This window comes from Ambystoma mexicanum, chromosome 13 (genome assembly GCF_040938575.1).
Source record: "Ambystoma mexicanum isolate Mex_15411 chromosome 13, UKY_AmexF1_1, whole genome shotgun sequence".
Classification (NCBI taxonomy): domain Eukaryota; kingdom Metazoa; phylum Chordata; class Amphibia; order Caudata; family Ambystomatidae; genus Ambystoma; species Ambystoma mexicanum.
This window is the reverse complement of record NC_090938.1, coordinates 347,499,930-347,523,951: the sequence shown is the minus strand read 5'-3', so window position 1 is coordinate 347,523,951 and position 24,022 is coordinate 347,499,930. Positions and strand designations below refer to the sequence as shown.

Below are 24,022 nucleotides of genomic sequence, written 5' to 3'. Positions count from 1 at the left end.
GCAGCCTTTTGCACTCGCATCGCAAATAATGCAACCTTGTTGGCCAGCTATGCCGATACACAATGGGCCATGCTACAGGAGGGCCTTCAAGAAGTCCCTGAACCGCTGCGGGCTCGCGTGCTCCACACAATAGCAGAAGGCAGGCAGGTTAATCTGAGTATCCTTAAAAATACTTTGGAATGCGGCAGAGGCAGCTGGCGGTTGACGAAGCGCTCGAAACTGCAAAGAAAGAGCATGACACCCTCTAGACCCTGGATCAGACCTCATAGAGACCTTCCCAAAGGAGGGGGAGGGGGAGTGGGGGTAGACGTTCCTTTCGTGGCCAACGTTTCCCTCAAAACCAATACGGCTCGGGAAATAGGTCCTCTCCCCAAGGAACCAGCAGCTACACCACCCCGTATCCCCCAAGAGGTCAGCGATGTGGAAAAGGAAGGGGCTGGAATTCTACCCCTCGACGCTCCCCGGCCTCAGGCCAAAAATGACCCGTAGATCCGGATCCCCTCCATCCTTTCTTCAAGCATGGGAGGGGATAACTATAGAACAGTGGGTACTCAACACCGTTGCCCACGGGTACTGCATAGAAGTCTGCCGGACCCCCCAATTCAGACCGCCACAATCAAGACGCCAGATGCCAGAAAATCTGTGCATCCTGCTACAAGAAGTAGGGATCCTGCAGGAAAAGGGCGCCATAGAGGTCGTACCTCTTCTACAGGTAAACGAGGGTATTTATTCAGTGTACTTCCTTGTACCCAAAAAGGATCTCACCATGCGCCCTGTACTAGATTTGCACCCAGCGAAAACGTTTCTCGAGCCTCAAATGTTTTGTATGGTCACTCTGCAGGAGGTAATGCCCCTGCTCAAACAGGGGGATTACATGGCAACATTGGACATGAAAGATGCATACTTTCATATTTCAAAGTTGCCGGCGCACAGAAAATACCTCAGATTCATGATACAGGACAAGCACTATCAGCTCAAGGTACTACCCTTCGGCATAGCCTCTGCACCAAGGATATTTACAAAGGTACTGGCAGCAGCACACTTGCGCATGCTATCCATCTAGGTTTATCCTTACCTCGACGACTGGCTCATAACAGGAGACTCCTACGAGACATGTCTTTCAAATACCCAAAAGACAATAGACCTTTTATTCTGTAAAAATCTGTACACACCTTTACAAAACACTATTGCTGTACACACCTTTACAAAACACTATTGCCTAGACACTCATTCTAGGTCTGATTCTTAGGTGGGACAAGCAGTACTAAAACATCTTTTCACTATTTGTCCTTCTCACAACCCACTTCCAACTCCGGGTACTGCTCGCTAGTCTATGCACAGCATGTGATTCTAAGCAGATTAACAAGCATCAGAAGACATGCATTACTTATCGTGAAAGCATTTCTGATGATTGTATCTGCTTAGATTCACATTCAAGGAACATAGACGTCTTACTACTTTCTCTCTTTTCTGTACTCGCTCACGATAGTCGTAAGGCTACCTTACGGCCGAAAAAAAATACAATCGGAGGGACCTCGACGTGTGAGGGATTTTGGGTACACTACACGTCACGTAGGAATAGTGTTACAGGCACGCCCATGTCGACGTCCCCTTTCGATTCTCGAAAGACGAGATGCAAAATCGTTACCCTGAAGAGATCAGTATTCGCCTGATGTTCGAGGGAACATATGAATTTGGCACATGCATTTTATTACTTGACTTCCATAGGTATTGGTTTGGCCTTTGTGGTTAATGGAATGAATTAAAAGACCAGTACACTTTTTCCATCAGTATTTACCACATATTTTTTTCCATTCTGGCGCTCACCAGGTGAGTTGATGCCTTCCTGACCCTCTGGGTCTTGATTTAAGCCCAAAAATATGCGAATTGGCATGCCCCTCTCCCCGCGTGCAGCGCAGTATTCTCTTCCCCTTTCGGGCCTTTGCTTTCCTTTCCCCTCCCTCGTCCCGACCCTCCCTCCACCCGTGATTGGTCAGTGCACAAGTCATAAGTGACCTCCCCTGGTCAGTCCTCTTCCTGGCAGCTAAGGGCCCCGAGACAAAGGGCGGCTCCAACAGAGGTGGCTCCAGAAAGTGTCATCAGGTGTCCACAGGGGAAGCCAGAGAAGCCAGCAGTTAACACACCAACAAAAACTGGGTGTGGCATGGGTGGGGTGAAGAGCAATTACTATACACCAGAAGGCCCCCGCCACTCTACCTTACCTTTCCATAACATAGCCTGCCACAGACTTAGACCATGCATATTTAAAAAGATTTGTGACCACCAGCCTGAATTTTCTCCATGGCAGTATTGGAAATGTTGCCTTGCATTGCATCCTAACATTCCAGTCAATGTTGACACGTGGAGGAAATTGTGGACGCTAGCCTGCGTTGCATCTAGATAGGTTTGTGAATATCGGCATCTGCCTCACTTTAGCATGTACCACACTTGATAGAACTGATATAAATGTGATTGTTGGCATACACCACACCTAGATGAAACTGTGAATGTTAATAAGTGCCACATTTAGATGGAATTGTGTTTACTAGCCTGCCTCACATCCAGATAGGATATTGAAGATTAAAAAGTGCCATACTAAGATGGAATAGTGAATGATAGCAAGCATCACAGCTAGACATAGTTGCAAGGACAGCAATGCCAATTAACCAATCTACAAACAATTTCACCCCTCTGCATACACTTCTCAAACTTGGCCTGCGCCATATCTAGAGGGGATTATGAATGTTAACAAGTGCCACACTTAGACCGAATTATGTAGATCAGCAAATGCTACATTTAGACAGAACTGTGAATGTTAGCATGTTAAAATGTCATATAATCCACTAAACAATATACGCTCAAACTCTCTGCATACTTATCTCACTAAAAAAAAACTCACACAACCATCTCTCACGCAACAAGCTGCACGCACTTCACCACACCGCAACAACACAAGCCGCACCAACAGCACACGCGGACTGACACCGATCCGATACTCGCACCTAAGCTCAGCACCCGGTGTCTACCGAGTTGAAGCTGCCAACAGTATACCACTCCTCTCACTATCCTACTCCCTCTGCATCTTACTAACCCATCCCACCTTCTCCTTTACACACCCGCCAGAGCGCCTGGGGACCAATTCCGTTGGTGACGGTGCGCTATATAAATACCATTAACATAACATCTCAAGATAAGCTTGAATCTGGAGATGGTCAGCTTTATCAAGGATTTTAAGAAGAAAAGGTACGGTTGTAATTGGTGGGGATGCTGGGGTAGATTGGTGGGTACTGAGCATGATTTGAAGGAGGTGTTGATGAATATGGAGATGAAAGGAGCTAGGTCTTTTGCAGCTTCTGTAATTATAGGTGCTGGACAAGAGTCCCCTAGACATTGAGGGTTTGAGGGAGGTCATGATCTTTTCAGCCTCAGTAGTTGAGATAGAGTGGAATTTGTTTAATGGAGGTTTCATGTAGCAGGGTTATTTTATTGCAGAGGGCATCTTGGATATCTGTGCACCAAGATTTGTTTTTGATGCAAGAGTCCATGGGAGTGACCAGGGATTCCAATTCGCTTAGGATAGAGTTTTCTCTAGTGCTCGAGCTGACTTTTTTTTATTCTTTCATTAAAAGTGTCATTTTTTTTTTTGTCAATCGGGTTATTTTTCCATCTGGCCTCAGCATGTCTTTTCTCATTGCGCAGAGCTTTTAGGATGGGAGCAAACCACGAGTTCAAGTGAGCTATAGGTTTCTCTTTCCTAAGTTTAAGTGGTGCAATGGAGTCAATAGCAGAGTTGATGGTATTATTGTACAAGTCAACCCGATCTGTTGGGTTGGAGGGTAGGTTCACAGAGCTGGTGATAGATTGTATCAGGGGTAAGAGGTTGGGAACTGTTATGTTTTTTTCTTTTTCTTGTTAGGGCAGGTGGGGCCATGGGTCTAGCCAAGTTAGTTTGAGGACTGTCTTGAATGGTGAATGTGATCAAGTGATGATAACACACACGGTTCAGTATTAGTAAAGCAGGATAAGCAATTGATGTCTGCGATCCAATTCAGAGTGCCTCCTTTTATGTGTGTAGGTCAATTGTTCCTGAGAGTGAGGCATGCTTCTGTGATAGTATTGGCTGGGATGGTGGCATTGGTATCGCTGGGATCATTCAAGCCTCGGTTGAAGTCTCCAAGCATAATAGTTTGGGACCCAGGTTTGGTGTTGGTGTTAAGGAGGGTCGTTATGTCTTCTTCAAAGGGCCCTAGCGAGCCTGGAGGACGGTATACCAAGTGCATGGAGACGGTGCGAGAGGCAGATATTCGTAGTTTGATGTAATTCTGCGGAGAGCAGAGGGGTATATTCAGTTTCTTCCATGTCAAGGTTGGATTTGCATTTGAATGCTATGCCTCCTCCTTTAGAAGTTTCTCTGTCTCTTCTGATAATGGTGACATTTTCTGGGATGGCTAGGGAGAGGGCAGTGCCAGCTGCTTTGCGGTGCCATGTCTCTAACAGCTAGGAAATCAAGCTGATTGGTTGTAATGATGTAAGCAATTTCTTTGGCACGGGCTACGAGAGATCTGGAGTGTTCCGCTAATTTTATAGGTTTTCTTAGTCCTTTTATTAGTTGGATTTATATGGGGGTGTGATATTAGGTTTGCGTTGTGTATGATAGTGCAAGGCATTGGCTGTTATTGGGTGTTCTGTGAGGAGGGGTTGATAAATCTGGAGCCTAGTCTGTGATTTCTCCAGTTCGTGGGGCAAGGTTGGTTGGGTTTAGCCTTACTTGCGAAGCGTTAAATCCATTGAGCTGGTGATTAATGTATCTGACATGTGTTGGGTGTCTTTGCTGATTGAGAATGTTGGCTGCGGTGTAGGAAATGTAGGTGGTAGGAAGTAGGTTGGCCTCATCTGGTTAGAAGGTGGTAGAGGTTTTTGCCTAGACAATAGCCTGGAGGTCATGTTGGCGAGAGCCATCGGGGCAGATGATGATGCAGTAATGGAAGGTAGCTTGGGCGTTAGGTGAGTGAGGGTGTTAGTGATGTGGCTGCCCACTAAGAAGGTGATAAACTTAGTTAGGAAAAGATTCATGACTGATGTGGCATTAGTCATGCCGTATATGTCTTAAGTAGGGTCAACACAAATGCAGTAGGCAAATTCCGCTGTGACTAAGTCAGCTAAAAGCCGAGGGTAGGAGCTCACAGTGGGTTTGTTCATTATAGAATCAATAGGCAGTATCACACAGATGCAACAGACTAGTTCGATTGAAATGCAATAGATAGGCACTACACAGATGCAATAGGCTGGTTCAATTGAAATCCATAGATAGGCACTAAACATATGCAACAGGCTAGTTCAATTGGGGTGCAATAGGTAGGTGCTACACAGATGCAATGGGCTAGATCAACAGAGATGCAATAGGAAGGAGCTACACAGATGTAACCGGTTGTGTGCTAGGTCTCGGTCGACATGAGAAGCAGTGGGCGGGATCAATGATCCATCGTTAGGTTGGTAAATCGGGTATATAACGGCAGGCATAGACCATGAGAGTATGTTAGCAATGGTTGGGAATGCAGCAGCTCTTCAGTTAGTTGGCACAATGAACATCGAATTTGTGTGATGTTTAGACTCTGAGGCAAGTAAGGGAGCTCTTAATCACACCGCAGCAAGGGCAATGACATATTCAGTATTGCGGTATAAGCCATTTTGAGTTTGGAGGTTGTAGACTGTTAGGCCTCGAGATGTTGTGTTCTGGATTAAGCGTAGAGGGCGTCAAGGGTATGGGGAGTGTTTTTCTGCATTCGTGGGGAGCTGGGGTGCAGTGCAGGCGAGTGGGGAAGCACTACACTATATGTGGCCGTGAATGCTATAATTGATAGCTATGGGCAGGGATATATGCTAGAGTTTTGGCTGAGCAGCTTACTCCCAATGTAAACAAAAAACGAAGCAACCTTGTTTTTTGTCATGGCACTGAATTGGCCCAATATTGACCCCCCTACCTACCTACCCACCCACTTACCAATCCTGCAGAGGCAAATATTAAGGCTCTGGGCAGTCTGTACCCACCTAGGACGATTCTGCACAGTGGAGAAGTGCACATGGCGAGGCAGAAATTATTCTGGCTCGGACCTGAAAGTTCAGTACACCCACAAATATGACATACAATACATTACCCACAGTCTATTTTCATTGATCAGCCAAACGTGGCGGATGTCAATGTAGAAAATTAGCACTGATTAGTCACTTGCAAAACAAAGAGAGGGAAAGATTTGATGACGAAAAAAAAACCTGTGGCTACTCCCAGGTACCCTCTTAATGCCACTTAGCCAGTGATTTCTGAGAAGCTCTTCGGTCACCAGCGTGTTGTGTGAATGGGTTGTAGAAAGATGTTCACCGTTCCACTAATGTTTTCTATTTCCTTCTTTAATCACAGGATTTGTAACCGCAGACTACAGAGAATCCAGGCAGCCAAGCTTTGGTAAGAGAACTGGGACGGAGAAAGGCCAATTTGCGTGCAGGGTCTTCTCTTCATCTCTCACCTCTCCTTCTCTACTTGTGCTTATCATTAAATCTCCTCAACCGCCTCCTCTTCTTTTGCTACTCACATGCCCTTTCTCCTCGTCTTTAATGCTCTCTTCATAGCCCCCACACTCCACCCCTTGGTATCCATTTCCTCCCCCTTTACACAACATCCCATCAGCTTGTCATAGTTTATACATTACTTTTCATTTATTTTCTTTTACCAGTCATGTTCTCCATCCCACCGTTCATCCCAGTTTAGGCAATGGGAATCTTGCCTTAGGAGTATGGTATTGTACTTTGTAAATTCTATGTTAAATGCAAGCGTGAAATAGATGCTCATAACCACAGTTGCGAAAACTGATTTCTCATGCATTCGGTTTTACATAGTTGATGTAACTGTACAGCCCATCAAGTTTACCTCTCGAGCTAAAGACATACAACTTTAGACTCCACCCTACCTGCTACAAACCTTGAATCTGCCAAGTTTATAATCCAACCAAAATATCTGTTGATCTTATTTTAGTGTTTCTCATAACGTCTCTTTTCGATAACCTGCAGTTGCCCCCTGAAAGCCAGCTCACTACCTCAAAGAACCGTTGGCGGCTGTCTGCTGCCATTCCTTTCCATACATTGGAAGTGAAGAAAAAGTACAAAAAGATAAGCTCCAACTAAGTGACCTACTTAAAAACTGCATCTTACTATTGTCTGGGGAAAAAATATTCGTCAGCTTTTGTAAAGGTTACAAAAAACGTTTTTAGCTTAAAAAAATAATAATCTCACAACTATGTGTTTTGCCAGTTAGCACATAAACCACTCCATTGGCCGTTTAAGGGTTATTTAATTATGTGCAGTGCCTAGTGCCGCCCCTCTCTATCTCGTCTTCCCTGGGGTTCCCTACCTAGTCTAGATGCTCGTAACTCCGGATTAGTGCTACTGAATAGTTAGCCTTTGTTAGGAAAGATTTATCTTTACAGCAACTTCCGCTTCATTTTTATGGACCCCCAAACATTGTTTTCTATTTTTGAATGTTACCTGCACTTTTTACTTTTGCTCATTTGTCATCGAGCAACTGACATGTCCTTCAGGCTGTCAGTACTGGGAAACATTGTTTTCCTTAGTCTTGTTACTTTGTTGCAATGTATGGTAACTTTTATCATTCTACAATGCATATTACAATGCAATACAATGGGGTACACGTTTTTTCGTTTGCCCTAGACTAACACTCAGAAGATTTCTGGTTACATTAGGTGTCTAAGAGACAAGCTGGTGACAGCAGTTCCTTTTTGCTATTTTTTTGATTGCATTTTGTTTTAGCCTTGCTGAGTTTACCGCGGCTACCTACTGTGGTTAGTGTCCAAGCATGGCTGTGCCGCAAGGTTTGTCCTTTGGCCATCCTGCCACTAACTCTACTTCCTGACCTGCAAGTACAGGAAAATCCTTATATGGACTTCCAGTGCCTGGGGAAAGCTGATGCTTTTCGTGGGCTACTGCATTTGCTACCAGGAAGTGTGATGTGTGAAGGCACCATGAAGCAAGACACAGACAACAGATTTAAAGTTCAAACAGAATAGCTTTATTAACTCAAATGTCAGGATGGACGAAGGCCTAACTTGCCCTTTACTAATGTGGGTTTTCCCTACCTTAACAAACCTAAGGATATGAGATGGCACACAAGTGTTTCAAGGCGAGACAAGGCAAGGGAGGGCAAACAGAAGGAGGATAAAAAACAACAATCTTACTAGGCCTAGTGACATTGAGATTGCACTGCACACGTGCAGGGAAGTGGGGAGTGGAGAAGTGCCAAGGGGTGCGGGGAGGATGGACAAGTGCAGGACATGGAATCAACACAAGTAGTGCAGCGGCAGGTGGCAAGTGCGAGTGTTAAAAGTGCAGACAACGGGTGTTTAATAAGTGCAGGAATGGGACTGTAGGGTTACAGATACAGACCACAAGTGCAGGGGGTGCTAGGAGGCAGTGCAGGTGTGCAGCTGGACGGGCAGGGGCCTGGGCCCGAAATTCAGAGGGTACCCAGGTGATCAGTCCAAGTATCGGACATAAGATCAGCAGGGGCGAGGAAGAAAGACAACAGAAGCAAAGAGGAAGGTCTTGGGGTGCTTTCGGATCCGGAAATGGTTCTGCTCAAGTTTCAGAGAGGCTGGGAGGCTGTTCCAGAGAGAGACACCAGCCGAAGAAAGAGATCTGCCCCCAACTTGATGCTTGGACAAGTGACTGCCCCTCAAGGAGTTGGAGGAGAGAAGAGCTTGAGTAGGAAGATATTTCCGTAGAGAGAGTTGGAGGTATTGCGGTCCCAGGCCCCAGAAGACATTGTGGACAATGAAGATGGTCTTGAACTTTATCCTTGTCGCCGCTGGGAGCCAATGGAGAGAATTCAGAGCTGGAGAGATTCGATCCCTGGGCTTGAGGCAAAGGACAAGCCTCGCATTCCTGTTCTGGATGAGTTCTAGAGGACGGAGAGTAGAGGAAGGTAGATTTAACTGATCTTTTTAGGTAATCTCAGTGTAGCTCCTGCCCTACTCATCACGGTTGTTACTCTGTCCTGTCATTGATGGAATGTCTTTGTGTATGTGTCTCAGCGCCCCGAGGCCCGTGGGCTTTCGACACTTTATAAACAAACAAACAAATAAATAAATGCAATTTAGAAAGAGGCTGTTGCAGTAGTCCAGCCTAGAGAGAACCAGAGCTCTGGATACAGTGAGCTTCTGGGGGAAAGTGAGGAAAGGAAGAATACCTCTGAGGAGGTGAAGCTGGTACTTTGACTTTTTAGGGATGTCAGATATGTGAGGCGAGAAGGAGAGTGTGGAGTCGAAGATGACCCCGACGTTCTTAGCCTCACAGGTGGGAGCAGGAAGAGGGCCCAGAGTGGACGGCCAGAGAGTGACACGAAAGGAGGTTGTCAGTGAGCCGATGAGGAGGATCTCCATCTTACTGGCATTAAGGCAGAGGTCATTGTCGGTACATTACTCCTGGATTGTGGAAAGACAATTTGGGATGAGAGAGGGAGGAGAGGCGGCTGAGGGGAGCCTGAAAGTGAGCTGTGTCATCCGCATAGCACTGAAAGTTGGTGCAGAGAGCAGCTATGCAGTGGGCGAGAGGTGTCGGCTATTGGTTGAACAGCCAGGGAGAAAGATTAGACTGCTGGGGAACACCACAGGTAGAGAGGGAGAATGAGAATGAGAGGGAGAATGAGAGGGAGAATGAGAGGGAGAATGAGAGGGAGAATGAGAGGGAGAATGAGAGATAGAGGAGAGGAAGGACCCAAGTTCGACCTGCGAGGGTCGGTCTGAAAGAAAGGTCAGCCAGGTCAGGACCTGATCAGTGATACCCAGGTTATCACAGAGCTGGTTGAGTAGGATGGCATGGATGACAGTATCAAAAGCAGAAAAGAGATTGAGAAGGATGAGGACAGAGGGGTGGTTAGTATCCAGGTTTGTGAGCATGTTTTCACGGATGTTCAGGATAGCAGTTTCTGTGCTTCTGGCCGCTCTCAAACCAGACTGATGGTCATGGAAACAACCAACAGATTCAGTGTGAAGGTTAAGCTGGGTGATGGCCAGCTTTTCCAAGTGTTTGCCCAGAGAAGGAGTAATGGAGATCGGGCGATGGTTAGCCGGTCAGGAGGGGTCAGCTGAGGGTTACTTAAGAAGAGGGTGCACAAGAGAGTGCTTAAGGGGTGGAAGGGAAGGTACCAGTGGCGAAGGAGTGGTTACAAAAGTCGGCCAAGGCTGGAGCGAGGTTGTCAATGTGGTCCTTGATAATTTTCGATGAACAGGGAAGAACCTGTTTTGACGAGACTTTCATACGTCGGACTTGTCTAGATACCTAGGCAGGGGTGAACAGGGGAGGAGGAGAGGTGGCCAGAGGTAGAGGCAGAAGTAGGAGAGGAAGCGAGGGTGGGCAGGATGTCCCGGGTTTTCGAGATAAAATGTGCAGAGGGCCTGGGATGGAACAGGAGAGGTAGACTGCAGCAGGATTGGACAGCTCCTTGCAGATTTTAAAGAGTTTGGCCGAGTTGTTAGATGCCTCAGAGACGCGTGCTTGTATTTGGGCTCTCTTCCTGGTGTGGACCGAGTCAGTACTGCCTTTGGAGCAGGCGGCAGGCCAGTTTGTCAGAGGCTGTACAAGATGCCAACCTTTTCCTCTCAGCCACCCTACACTTGTGTTTAAGGGTGACAACGTCTGAGTCGTCCTAAGCGTTGCACTTGGCTTTGGGCTTCAAGCAGATCCTCATGACCGGGGTAAGTACATCAAGAGTGTCGGAGATGGAAGAATGGAGGTTGGAAAGGGTTATGTCAGGATGTGAGTCAGTCAGAGGTGAAAGCCTCACCTGGCACACGCTTCATGGGTTGGATGACCGAGAAGGTGAGTGGCAGTGCAGGGGTTGGTTCGGCATGAGGGGTAGAGAGGAGAAAGCGGTCGCTCCAGGAGAGAGGAATGGTGAGAGGGTTAGAAACTGGGAGGTCTGAGGAGATCAGAACATCGAAGGTGTGCCTTGCAGAGTGAGTTAGGCCAGAGGGAAGAATAGAGGGACGAGGAGAGTCGCAGAGGTTGCAAAAGAGAACAGAGGATTTACAGGAAGCATGGGATGTTGAGGTCTCCGAGGAGGGGGGAGTTGAGTGGTTGAGGCCAGGAGGGAGGAGGAGAGTTCCGCCCTCTTGGAGAGGAAGGAGGTAACCTGACCAGGTGGCCGGAAGATAGTAGCCACAGTGAGAGAGCGGCAGGGAGAGAGCGGCAAGGAGAGAAAGCCTGCAGACCAGACATTAAAAGGAGGAGTAGACCTGCATAGGAATGATGGAGGCAGGGATCCACTCCTGGAAGATCAAGGCCACCCCCTCTGGAGAGGATCTTGTAGCCATCAGGGAGGGAGCGTAAAACCTGTGACAGAGCTGGCCGTAAACCATGGCTTGGTAAGACAGAGAACATCAAGGTTGAGTTCTTACAGGAGACTGCAGATGTTGGAAGAGTTTTTGACAGCTGAGCTAGATTTGAAAGTGGCAATGTGGAGAAGGTTGCCACCCTTGAAAGACTTCCGTGGAGGGGTACAGGTCAGAGGTATGCCCCGCAGAAGTGTAGGAGGAGCCTGAGGGTGGGCAGAGGAGGAAAGAGGAGAGGGCAAGGTAGCTAAGGAGGAGGATGAGGTGGCAGAGGAGGGAGGCAAAGGAGCCAGAGAGGGGAAAGCGGGGACAGTAGGAGAAGAAAGGAAGTTGATGAGGTGCAGAAAGTATCGGAGGAGGAGGAGGAGGAGGACTGGGTTAGAGACCAAGATATCCCTTTTGAACTACTTCCTGCCAGACTTGGTAAGAAGGACAGGATAGTCAATATAGGAGATGGGCGAAGCGGAGAACACCATGGAGGGTGCAAACAGAGGGGAGAAGGAGGTGAGGGGCGACGCAGGTAAGGGAGGAGGAGACACTAGGGGTGGCCACAAGAGGAGGGGTGCAAGCAGACCAGAACAAATAAAAAAAGGACAAGAGGGCTTGATGAGACAAAAAGAAGAGCAGTCAAGTAGATGTGAAAAACAAAACCAGTCAACAGAGTAAGAATGAGGGAACCTGAAGGAGAAGGGAACACAGCAGGGAACAGGAAAAGCAAGGGCTAAGTAACCAAACCATGATCAAGGGAACCTAAGGGGAAGAGTGAGAAACATACAGAAGTGGGCAGTACAAGTACAAAGCAGTCAAAGATAAGTGGACACTAGACCAGTGCAGTCAAGCAAAAAGGGGGCCTAGATGAAGAAAAACAGCATAACACAGAGTAGCAACAGGACTGGGATGGGGAAAAGGGAAGCGGAGGGAAGTGCAGAGGTGTGAGCGTAGCCAAGGATGGAAGGGGCGTGGACCACACTTGATCAGTGATTGCGCAGGAATCATGCGGGCAGAGGTCGCGCAGGCGCAATCGTAGCCACGGGTGGAACGGGCGGGCGGCACAAGCGATCAGGAATGCGATGGACGCTCAGGCACGAGCGTAGCCGTGGATGAAAGTGGCACAGAGCACTCCCGATCAGTGATTGTGTCGGAACTACACAGGCAGAGGATGTGTAGGTGCGAGCATAGCCAAGGATGGAAGAGGCTCGAGGCACACGTGAACAAGGATTGCGAGGGAACCTTACAGGTGGAGGACGTGCAGGCGTGGGCGAAGCCAAGGGTGGAAGGGGCACGAAGCAAATGCGATCTGGGATTGCAAAGGAACCATGTGGGCAGAGGCTGCAGAGGCACGAGGTGGGAAGACCAGAAAGGGGTGAGGGAGTGAACGCAAGGAAGAGTGCATTGGAACCACGCGGGAAGCAATCAACAGATGATGTGGGTGCACCAGGCCTGGTGGCAAGGGCAGAACTCGGGGGTACAAGGGTGAAGGGCATGGTCAGAAGGGCTGAGAGCACAGAACAGGCTAACTACCCACAACTTCTTACCTGGTGGCTGCAAACAGGAGGGTGAGTCGTCCTCGCTCGCTGCCTGCACCGCAGACCCCTTCGCCGCCAAACACCTGCATCGCTCAACACTGCGGACTTGTCCTGTTAAGGGCTTTGCCGCAGAGGGTCCCAACCTTGGATTTTATAGGCTTGGTAGCATGGACATAGCAAACGTGCTACGTTTCGTCGGGCAGTGTCTCCTGCGCACCTGCTTCACTCAACACTGTGGATTTGTCCTGCGAAGGCTTTTTAAAAAAGTCTGTGTGCAAAACCTACCCTAAAAGAAATGCTGATCGAAATAAAGTTCTGAGTTTCTTCCAGCTCCTAGCTTACTTTTCTGCTCTCCTTCCCCAAATTTAGGAAAGCTCCACAAAAGTCTTGGGATTACTTTTCCCCAAGTTCAAAACAGTTCCACAAATCCTCTGGGTTTACTCCCCAAGTTCAAGGCAACGGTACCAGCTTCCCAACTATGGCCGCTACCTTTTTGGAACACCCTCCCGTCCCAGATTTGGTCGATTGACTCTCATGCAGCCTTCCGGAAAGCCATCAAAACGAGGCTCTTTGTTTGAAAGGGCATTTTTACTTCCTGTATGTATCTGTGTATGCATTTAAGTAATGTCCTTCAAATATATTATGCAAAAAAACCCTCTGTACTAAGCAATACTCTGTTGGGCTGCATTCTTGTATCCCTGAATCAAGCCTTCTTACGTTTCCTCATAGTGCCTCGATGCCTGTGGGCTGTAGTGCCCTCTACAAATCCAAAAAATAAATAAAAATAAAAACACTTCCACAGAAAAGGGTCTTGAGATTTCCGTCCTCAAGACAGCACTAAACTTCATTATGTCTCGGGTTTCACTTCCCCAAGACTTCACTGTGCCAACTTATATTTGGTCTCAGTCTCTCAATGTTCAAAACGACTCCAGATCAACATGACACTCCATCTGGATTGGATTAACAGTTCATAGATTCCTCCTCCTTAGTTCACATTAACTCTGTTTTTAGCTTTCACAATTGAGGGTTCCCTGGTCTAGGCGCAGTTGTCAGACCACACAGTCCACCCATTACAGGTCGCACATCCAGGAGCCCTAGGCTCTCTAGCCCACACAGGATCTTCTGTATCTACCCCTGTGTGAATGTTCATGTAAAGCCAAGAGGCCGACATGGAGAAGCCAAGTGAGAGTGAAGGTTCACACTCACTTGGCATCTCCTTGTTCAGCCTCTTGGCTTTGCCACAATGTGTCACTTATCCTTTACCATTCTTTGGCCTTGCCGCACTGTATTCATGCATAAAGTTCACTTTGTGGTGGTTTTATTCCTTCACCACCTTGCTTTCCTGCTCTATCGCAATATTCCACACTTACTCTCTTGTCTTGTACGTTGCTTTCAAATAGGCAATATCTGAATTTCACATTCATTTGTCATCAGGTCGGTAGCTCTGCCAATAAAGTTTTCATTCAGTTAGGTATTCAATATTGTTGATCGTTTACTCTGCCACTTAACTTTCCCACAACCCATGGCTTCGGGTTTCTTTCAATATGCTCATGCTGTTTTATTTTTCAGCATTTCGTCTCGCTTCCCTACTGCCCCTAGGAGCTCCCCGGTTCGAGTGACTTTCCCCCTTCACTCACCGGTCCCTGGCGTTTCAGGGGCAGCTTCACTGTTCAATTTTGGCTTTGCCTGCTGGCTTTCCTTCAACGGCAAGACCTGCTCGGACTTTGGATTCTCTTCAGTTCCCATTGGCAAGTCTGCTTCCTCTACGCGGTGCTGGCAGAAACTTTGCTTCCTTTCCGAGACAACCTGGGTACCTCTTTTCAGGCCCTGGCCTCGTTCACCTCCTTTCTCACTGATCGACCCACCCAGGTCCAACTTGGCTCTTTTCTGTCTTCTAGCTCTCTCTCTACTTTTCGTGTTCCCCAGGGGTCTAACCTCTCTTGTTCCCCAGGGGTCTAACCTCTCTCCCTGGCTTTTTAACCACTATCTGGCACCTCTGGCCCACCGCATCTCTACCTTCTGCTCTAACTTTCAGTGTTTTATGTGGATGACACCCAGCTCTCCTTCAGGTTCCCCGCAGCCTCTACTGCTCCTTCTCTCATACCAGATTGTCTGTCCACTATTCAGGAATGGTGCACCTCTAATGGCCTCTGCCTTAATGCCAGTAAGACTGAGATCCTCCTCATTGGGACTCCTGCTCCCGCCTTCCCTCTCTCACTCTGGCAGCCCACCCTGGGCTCTCTACCTGCTCCTTCCAGTGAGGCTAAGAACCTTGGGGTCATCTTCGACTCCACCCTCACCTTCTCTCCTCACATCTCTGATGTCTCTAAGAAGTCACATGGTCAGCTGCACCTCCTATGAGGTATTCTTCCTTTTCTCACTTTCCCCCAGAAGCTCACAGTTTCCAGAGCCTGGTCCTCTCTGGCTGGACTACTGCAACAACCACTTTCTAAATCTGGCTGCCTCTACTCTTCGACCCTCTACAACTTATCCAGAACAGGACTGCAAGACTTGTCCTCGTCCAGAATAGTACTGCAAGCCTTGTCCTTGTCCAGAACGGTTACTAGTCTTTCCATCGAAAATTTTCCATCGAGGGTGTTCTGGATCACATTTTTTTCCAATGAAAAAATTTGCATTAAATGCATTTTTTGTTCCTTTTAGGGCCCCCCATTCCCTCATTTTGAACCCTTAAAAACCCACCCCAAACAAAATTAACCCTTTAACCGACAAAAATATGCATTTTTTTTCATTGGAAAAAAATTTGATGCAAAAACTGTTGATGGAACATTTTCCAGTGGAAAGACTCCATACCGTCCAGAACAGGATTGCAAGACTTGTCCTTGGCCTTTAGCCCAGGGTTCGTATCTCTCCATCCCTGAAATCTCTCCACTGGCTCCCTGTGGCTGTGAGGATCAAGTTCAAAACCCTCTGCATCGTCCACAAGGATTTCTGGGGTCGGGGACCACACTACATCCAACTTTCTCTACCTAAGCATCTTCCATTCACAAGCCTTCCGCTCATCCACCTCCAACTCTCTGAGGGTGAGACGCTTCTCCAGGCAGAGAATGCTGGGAAGATCTCTGTCCTGGGCTGCGGCCTCCCACTGGAACAGCCTCCCTGCCTCTCTAACTTGAGCACAACCACCTAAGGTTCCGGAAGCAACTCAAGACCTTCCTTTTCGCTTTCTCTCTCACCCTCCCTAGCTGATGTCCCTGTCTGCTGCGCATACTGGTTACCTGGCCACCTTCTGATCTTACAGGACTAGGCTCCTGCACAACCTGTTAGTCTGCAAAATAAAGCCCTATCATCGTCTTGCCCCTTCCGCCCCCCCTCCATCCCCCCCCGGCAAGCATGCTCCGGTCTCAGACAATCTTTGGCAATCCCCTAGGGGAGGTGTATGTGGCGCCTATACCCCCCCCCCCCCCCCCCAAAATCTCCAGGCTCAGGCCCCTTGTGCACTGTTACTCCTAGATAACTTCTAGGAACATACCCCATGTTGTACAGAACAAATAATACCAACATAATCCTATCTTACTACTGTGGACACAAATAACAAGACACAAAGAACAACACATTAATCGATTCAATTATAACCGTGGAATACATTTATTTATGCTAATACCAAAGCATAATTCAAACAATGCTAAAACTCTATAAGCCTATATCGAATTTGCACCTTTTATGCTTCTGGTGCAAATCTACCATGCAATAACTATAAGCCTTTCAGGTTCCTAATACAAGCCTGTAATGCAAGCCTTTCATTCTAATACAGTCTAATGCAAGCGTGTGTTTCTAATGCAGTCTAAAATACAAGCCATTTGTGCAAGCGTCAAACATCCAACAATCCTCTCCTTCATACAGGATTGAACCTCTCTTCAAATCCACACCAATCCACACTATGCTTCACACTCACTCTCTTTAAGACAATCCCTGTCTGATCTCCCCTTTCCCAAACTCAAAACTGTGTGAGTGTTTGACCAACAACTAGATGGTGTCACATTCTAATCGTGGGTGTAATTCGGGGGGGGGGGCACAGGGATGCACATCCCCCCAATCTCCATGGCACACCATTCTGTCCCCACTCATTTGGCGCAGGCACCTCCCCTTCAGATGTCATGTCCTCTCCAAACCCATCAGCAAAGTTACCCCACTAAATATAATCAATCAGTTTGTCTAGCCATGAACCATACTTCCCATTTGCTTGTTTATCTCTCTGTCTCCAGCTCTGTATTTGTCAAGCCAGGTCTCTCCTCTTCCCGCTACTCTCTTCAATCAGTCAGCAGTGGCAGGCCCCAAGATCTGGTCACACAAACTGCTTCTGCCAAGCTCTGCCAAGCTCTGTCAAGCTCTCTGTCCCAAAGCCATCGGATTCTGCTGCACCAAACATCTCTCCCTCATTCTCAGGATTGCATTCTCCAGCCAAACTCCAACAGCAGCTAACTCGAATCAGTTTCTAGCTGCATCCTCCATCAGACTCTAAGCAACTACCTCAAACTAACCACTCTCTTCTCTCTCCAGCTCTGGTTATAGTTTCCATTGACGCACCCATTTCTATGGTTACTTACATTCTAAGAATGTCTCTTTCTGTCTCAGCATTCTATATTCAGGCCGTGCCTGCCAGTCTGTGTTTTGCGTGTATTTTCACTGCGTGTTCTGTGTCAAAGTGGCAAAGTCACATTGGACGTCATATCTCTTTCATGGCCATCTGTGTGCGCAGTGCAAAACACCATCTAATTCCCTATTTCTCCGTTCGCTTCCACTGTTGGCTCTGTCTGTATAACGAAATGCTCTCTTAGTGCCCATTTTCAAAGCAACTCCTTGTGTGAAAAGGCTTCCCTCCCATCTCCCCATGTCGCTCACTTCATTGCCCCAACCCTCGTGTTGTCTCCACGGCACAGAACTCAAGCTGATTAGGCTCCCTTCTCGGACACGGGTTCATGTTATCTGTGTCTGCCAAGCAAATGTTTACAAATTCCTGGTACACTGTTAATTCATAACATCTTCGCGCTGAGCCCAGTGGCGCAGGCAACTTCTGTGTGTCTCCATCAGAAATGGATTCAAATGCCAGCCTAATGCTTTCTAACGTTTACAATTTCTCTCACAATGCAAGCGCTAGCTACATAATACAAACTCATTCTAAATGCACACTCAACATACATGCATATGTGTCAAACATATCTCTAAATGTGTCTCTACAAAGCATAACAATGCCATCATACTAAATGGCTCTTCATGTCATTTCAAATATGCACTGTGTGTGTCATTTCCAGGCCTCATTCGTTCTCAATCTTGCAAACAATACGTTTCTCTCAGCCTAAGCGCTATAATGTAAACATAGAGGCATAGCAAATCATTCTCTATATGTCAAATATACCGTGTCTCTAAAATACATGCAAGTGCCATTCTATTGCAAACTCTAGTGTCTAGCATGTTTCTCTCCTAATGGCAAGCGCTATATTCTAATGCAAACATATTCTAAAAGCCAACCCTTCATACAACAGGGCCTATTTCTCTCTTCAAATGCATAACATGTCAATGGCTAATGCATACAGTGGCAGTCTTAATATGTGGATTGTGTCTACTTCAACAATATACTAATCAGAACTAAACTGAATGCATAATGGATAGCTAACCATGATGCACCCATGCCTAAAGGGATAATACTGGGTAACAATAAATAATGACTCTCTATCAATGGGTAATAATGGGTATTGGTTCTGCAACAAAGAGTACTTATTCTTTCCAATGGGTCTTATGATTCTTCTAATGATAACAATCCCAGGCTCCTCATTTTATCACACTCCACAAACCGATTGCCCTTGAACTGCCTCCGGGCCTCCCAACCACTTAAGGGACTGTATCTGCAACCAGACAGTTCCCTCCCACTCTGCACTTATTAGCCACCTCCCGGCCGCAATTACTAGTTACTTGCACTCTCCCCTGCCCGCTTGGCACTTCTCACCCTCACCCCCCCCGCACTTGCGTGATATGAATGTCACAAGGCCTAGTAAGATCGTTGTTTTGTCCCTCTGTCCGCCCTCCCTTCCTTGTTGTGCCTAGAAATACTTGTACAGGCACGTTATGACATATCATTTCATACTGATATCTCCTGGTGGTTTTCTGGTCAGTGGGACAGGGGTAGCAATACCCCATAACTGCATCTGTGATTAAGGGTTCCTTCTGAAATGGAAATGAGGGATACTGTGTCTCACCCAAAGACCTCTCATCCTCAATCCCCAAAGACTCTCCACCCAGGTGATCCTCCCTCGTACCCAGGTGGTCCCCCAGAGTCTGGATCCAAAAGCGATGGCCTTTCCCTGGCCACCTGAGAAGAGGACCCAAGGGGAGTAGATGCAAGGACGCCCTCAGGTTTCTCACAGATGGGACTGTCTGGTCCCAATCCACAAACTGGTTTTAGTGTGTCTGAATTGTATGCATGAGCTGTGTCACCATTGGCCGTGATTGGACCACTGTTGTGGGGGGGGGGATTTTCGATTGGCTAGTGGGAGTTTCGACTCTTAACAGCCTTTTGGATAAGAGGAGGACCTCTGAACCCATTCCAGAGAGATACTGAAAGAAACTTGAAGGAGCCAACTATCCTATCCACCTGCAAGGCGTGTAAGGAGACAGTGGACCCATTGGAAGGCGGCCTGGTCACCAATTTCTTCTGCTGTCCTTGAAGAGCCCTGTTTTGGAGGTTATCTCCAGAAGTTTTGCAAAAAGGAGCTTTTACCCTTGGGGTGGTGGAAACACTCACTCTAGACGTCACCTTGGAGCCCTCGTAAGTGCCCCTGGATCACGCAGTGGCTGACCAGATCAGAGTTTGGGATACCGTGCTGCATACGTCAACGTTGCACGTTGAGCCCCGATACATTGGGGATCCACAGCTAAGGCTACAGGAGTAGTCTCTTCCAAATGTCATGGTTCCAGTAGCCAGGGGACCCGAGATAGGAGGCAAAGTCCGACCATGACAGCTGTGTTCCTCTGCTTCACTGTGAATCGGTGGCAGTCGTCAAAACAGATTGCATGCATCCAGTCCTGTGCTGAGAGGAGCCCTGCATTGTTCTTCTGCATTCTCCATCCTGAAGACTTTGCACCAGCTGCATGCATCCAGTCCTGTGCTGAGAGGAGCCCTGCATTGTTCTTCTGCATTCTCCATCCTGAAGACTTTGCACCAGCATTTGTCACTGACCGGAGAAGTGCTCTAAACCTGCAACCCCTGGGCATAGAGGACCAGAGCAGACTGCGGGACAAGTGACCCTAGGCCCTCTTCTGAAGACCTGTCAAGTCCTAAGAAGAATCTGAGTATGAGGGATGAGTTGTAACCGTACTTAGCTGAACCCCTTATCTCCCCTTTAAAGTTTGGTAACTTTTAAAAACTTTTATAACCGTTTGTCTTTGCTTGTTTGCACAAGAATTCCGAATGCGGGGGACACTTATATTCACTAGAACAACATTTTCCCATCTCACAAAACCATAGGGAACTTTGGGGAACTTTTGGGCACAAGGCCCCATACATTTTTTGCAGGGGTTTATTATGTATTTTGCCCTACTGCACCGATTGTATATATGTATCATTTATTTAGTTTGTTTGATATTACATACTAGTGGTCCTTTTTCATAGTGTTATATGGCCATTAATAAAGTGTGTTCCTTGTCTTTTCACTTTGTGTACTCATTGAGGACCCCTTACCAGGCTCACCCCCTCCTGAGACTTAGCCTTGACCACTCACCTTGCTATCTTGAACTGGTTTGGCGTCCGCTCCCACAGTTATCCCTGTCATTAAACTAGGTTGGCCTCCTATACATCTGTCCACCAGGCCAGAGTATAGAAATCCAGTCTTAACACCTATACTGCATAAGTTATTGATCTTATGCTAGCAATGGTTCCCCTAAATTGCCAGCTCACTGACCCGCTTAGGGACTTCCTAAATTACCCTACTTCTGCCACGGGTTCGTTTTTCTAACGGCAAGTGGGAACAGTTGCTCTGTAGGAGTAGTCTATTCCACTCACACCAAGACTCTCATTTCCCTGCTACTCTACCTGCTCTTTCTCCCTCAACATCTCCCAACCGGTCTGCTTTCCTGGTCTCCACCCTTTGATGTTACTTCTCCCCTTACCACTTCTCCAACGCTACTACTCTTTCCATGCTACTACCATTCCTCCTCTTTCCACTACTACTCAAAGACCCTCCTTTCACCCAGTACCAGTCTTTCCACAGTCACTCCTTACTCTACCCTCACTACACACTTGTCTAACACGTACATACGCACACATACATATGCATACATGCACACATACATTCACACACGCCCATGCACCCTTGCACCCTGCGCCCACACCCCGCTACCCACGCCCATACACCCACACACCCCATGCCCCCTACTCACTGCACCCACCGACACATACAACCTCCCCTGCCCCCCACCCCCGCGCACCCACCCCCGCACACCCAACCCCCACACACCCACCCACACCCTCCCCACCGACTACCCCAACCCACATGCATGCACCCACACATACGCCCACCCACGCATGCACCCACCCACACATGCGCCCACCCACACATGCGCCCACCCACACATGCGCCCACCTACCCCCCCACACACCTACCCCCCCCACACCTACCCCCCCCACACCTACCCCCCCACACCTACCCCCCCCACACACCTACCCCCCCACACCTACCCCCCCCACACATACCCCCCCACACCTACCCCCCCCCACACCTACCCCCCCACACCTACCCCCCCACACCTACCCCCCCCACACACCTACCCGCATACACCCACACACGAGATTTAGCTACACTAACCTAAGCTTTACTCTAAAACGCTGCATTGTCTCCATGCTTTACAGTAGCAATACTGTAATTATGATTTATGTAACAACTTTTTAGGAATGGAATAACATGACTATCTTTGATAAATAAAGCTGATACATACTGGTCTTTGCCAGAGAGGATAAAGTTAGTTTAATAAAATTATCATCCCGATTACGTCTGGTTTGTAATTATTTAAAAAGGAGAAATACATCTTGCCTAGCACTCCCACACAGGCCTTGAGGGGATGATTACTGCTGTACTTTCTCCATTAGCACCCTTGACCTTGCAGTGAATAGAGGAAAGAGCCCTGAGGGTAAGAGATGACTGAAGGGTGAGATATGCTTTCATAAACAAGGTGACATAGCAAATTGCTATGTGACACTGCTTATTTTATGCCTTGCACACATAAACCCCCCAATCACTAACCCCCCTCCCACACACACACACCAACCCCCCAACCCCCCGCGCGCGCACACCCCCCCCCGCGCGCGCGCACACCCCCCCCCCCTACTTGCTAGTAGTCATTTTTCTATAGTGCGGTTTGGCCAATAAAGAACTGTATTTTTATACACCCTGTCTAAGTGTAATTTGCAATTCCCATTGTGTGACTTCATTGTGGAGCCTTTACAAGCTCACTGCCTCTGAAGAACTTAGCCTAGACTGCCTGTCATTGCTACCCAAACTGGTTTGGCTACAGCTCCCCAGAGTTGTCCCTGTCACAATATAGGTTGGCCTTCTGTACATCTGTCCACCAGGCCAGAATATAGAAAATCAGTCCTAACAGAGGGGTAGCAAAGTGGACGAAGGTAGATTAAGGAGGAGGCTATTGAAGTAGTGAAGCCTAGAGAGTACCAGAGTCTCTCTGGGGGAAGGTGAGGAAAGGTAGAATTCCTTTTAGAAGGAAAAGCTGAAAGTGGGACTTCTTGGCAATGTCCTGAGTGTGAGGGAGGAAGGATATTATACGATAGGTTATTCATAATGCGCTTCATACCCAGAGGTTTATAAGTGCAGACCCGAGTATCGAACCTGTGTTGCTCCGTGTCGTCTTGCTTCGAAGCCGAGCGCGTTTTCCCTGAGCTATCCTCCCGAGACAAGGGAGGGAGAGAGAGGAGTCAAAGATGACTGAGGTTTCTGGCTTTGAGGAGGGAGCAGGGGGAGAGCCCATGGAGGAAGGCCAGAGTAAAGAGAAGAAGTGGGGTGCCGCAGGTCCCTATAGGAAGGATCTTGGTTTTGCTGGCATTGACGCGGAGATCATTAGAAGTACACAAGGTCTGGATGGCTGAGAGGCAGTAAGAGATGATGGAGGGTGCAAGGGCGTCCAGGTTTGTGTCGTCACCTATGTGCTCTTTCAGTCTCTGGGTATACTTTTTAAAAATCGTTTTAGCTGATTACATCAACCTTTCAACAATTCATTTTATGCAAATATAAAATTAGACAATAACAATTTAAATCATCAATTGACGACAAAAAAGAATCTATTTCTTTTCTTGATCATTAAACAAAAAGTTTTGATAAAAGAAAATAGGAATGATAACTAATATTAAAATGTTTTGAAATATGTAAAAACAAAACCTACATTCATTGTCACAACATAGAAAGAAATACTATTTCATAATAATCACAAGATCTGTATGCATTCTAACATTTCATATCCACACTGATACTTTATAAAATCATTCACTAACCTCTAAACTTTTACGTTACATTATTGTATCTATATATATGCATTGCTATTCACTTCTACTTCAATATGCTACATTCCACATTTATTATAGTGGCTTTCAATATTTCCTTGATCTGAAATTTTCAAGAGCTTTTGCACCATAGCTAGATTGATCAATTGGTATTTTCAAGCCGGTTCTGACAATGCCAGGTATTTTGGTCTCAACATGGAAAAAAAGGCTGTTTGATTGGCTGGGATCCTGCATAAAAGTCAGATCCTGGAAGCTGAAGAGGTAGTCGACCACTGCAACCAAAACCAAAGAGGAAGATGAATAATTCACGGCTGAGATGATTTCCTAGGACCGGAGAGCCTGCTGTGTAAACGGAGCCTGCTGTAGCCCTTCCTTCCAATTAACCTGGGGGCTCCAAACGCGACGACCCAGAGCCTGGTGGGACCCACTAGACTCCAGAAAACCTGCATTTCAAGCCATCCCACACGTGCTGCGACCTTGCGGGGCTGCACTACCCCAATACCCATGGTCCTCGAGCCATTGTGCGGTGCACGGTCTTCCGAGTTCTGAATCTCGCTGAAACTTCATGGGCATCCTGCTGC

The 24,022-nt window shown here is 47.4% G+C and overlaps 1 protein-coding gene across 2 annotated transcripts in view; it reads left to right on the top strand.

The window, feature by feature from the left end:
- The window catches only part of LRP10 (LDL receptor related protein 10), a 568,013-nt gene that overhangs the window by 195,344 nt on the left and 348,647 nt on the right, over nucleotides 1–24,022 (top strand). For both annotated transcript variants that reach the window (XM_069633857.1, XM_069633858.1), the window contains one exon: nucleotides 6,416–6,460. In XM_069633857.1, the coding sequence (XP_069489958.1) occupies nucleotides 6,416–6,460 (45 nt within the window). The remainder of the gene's footprint in view (nucleotides 1–6,415; nucleotides 6,461–24,022) is intronic.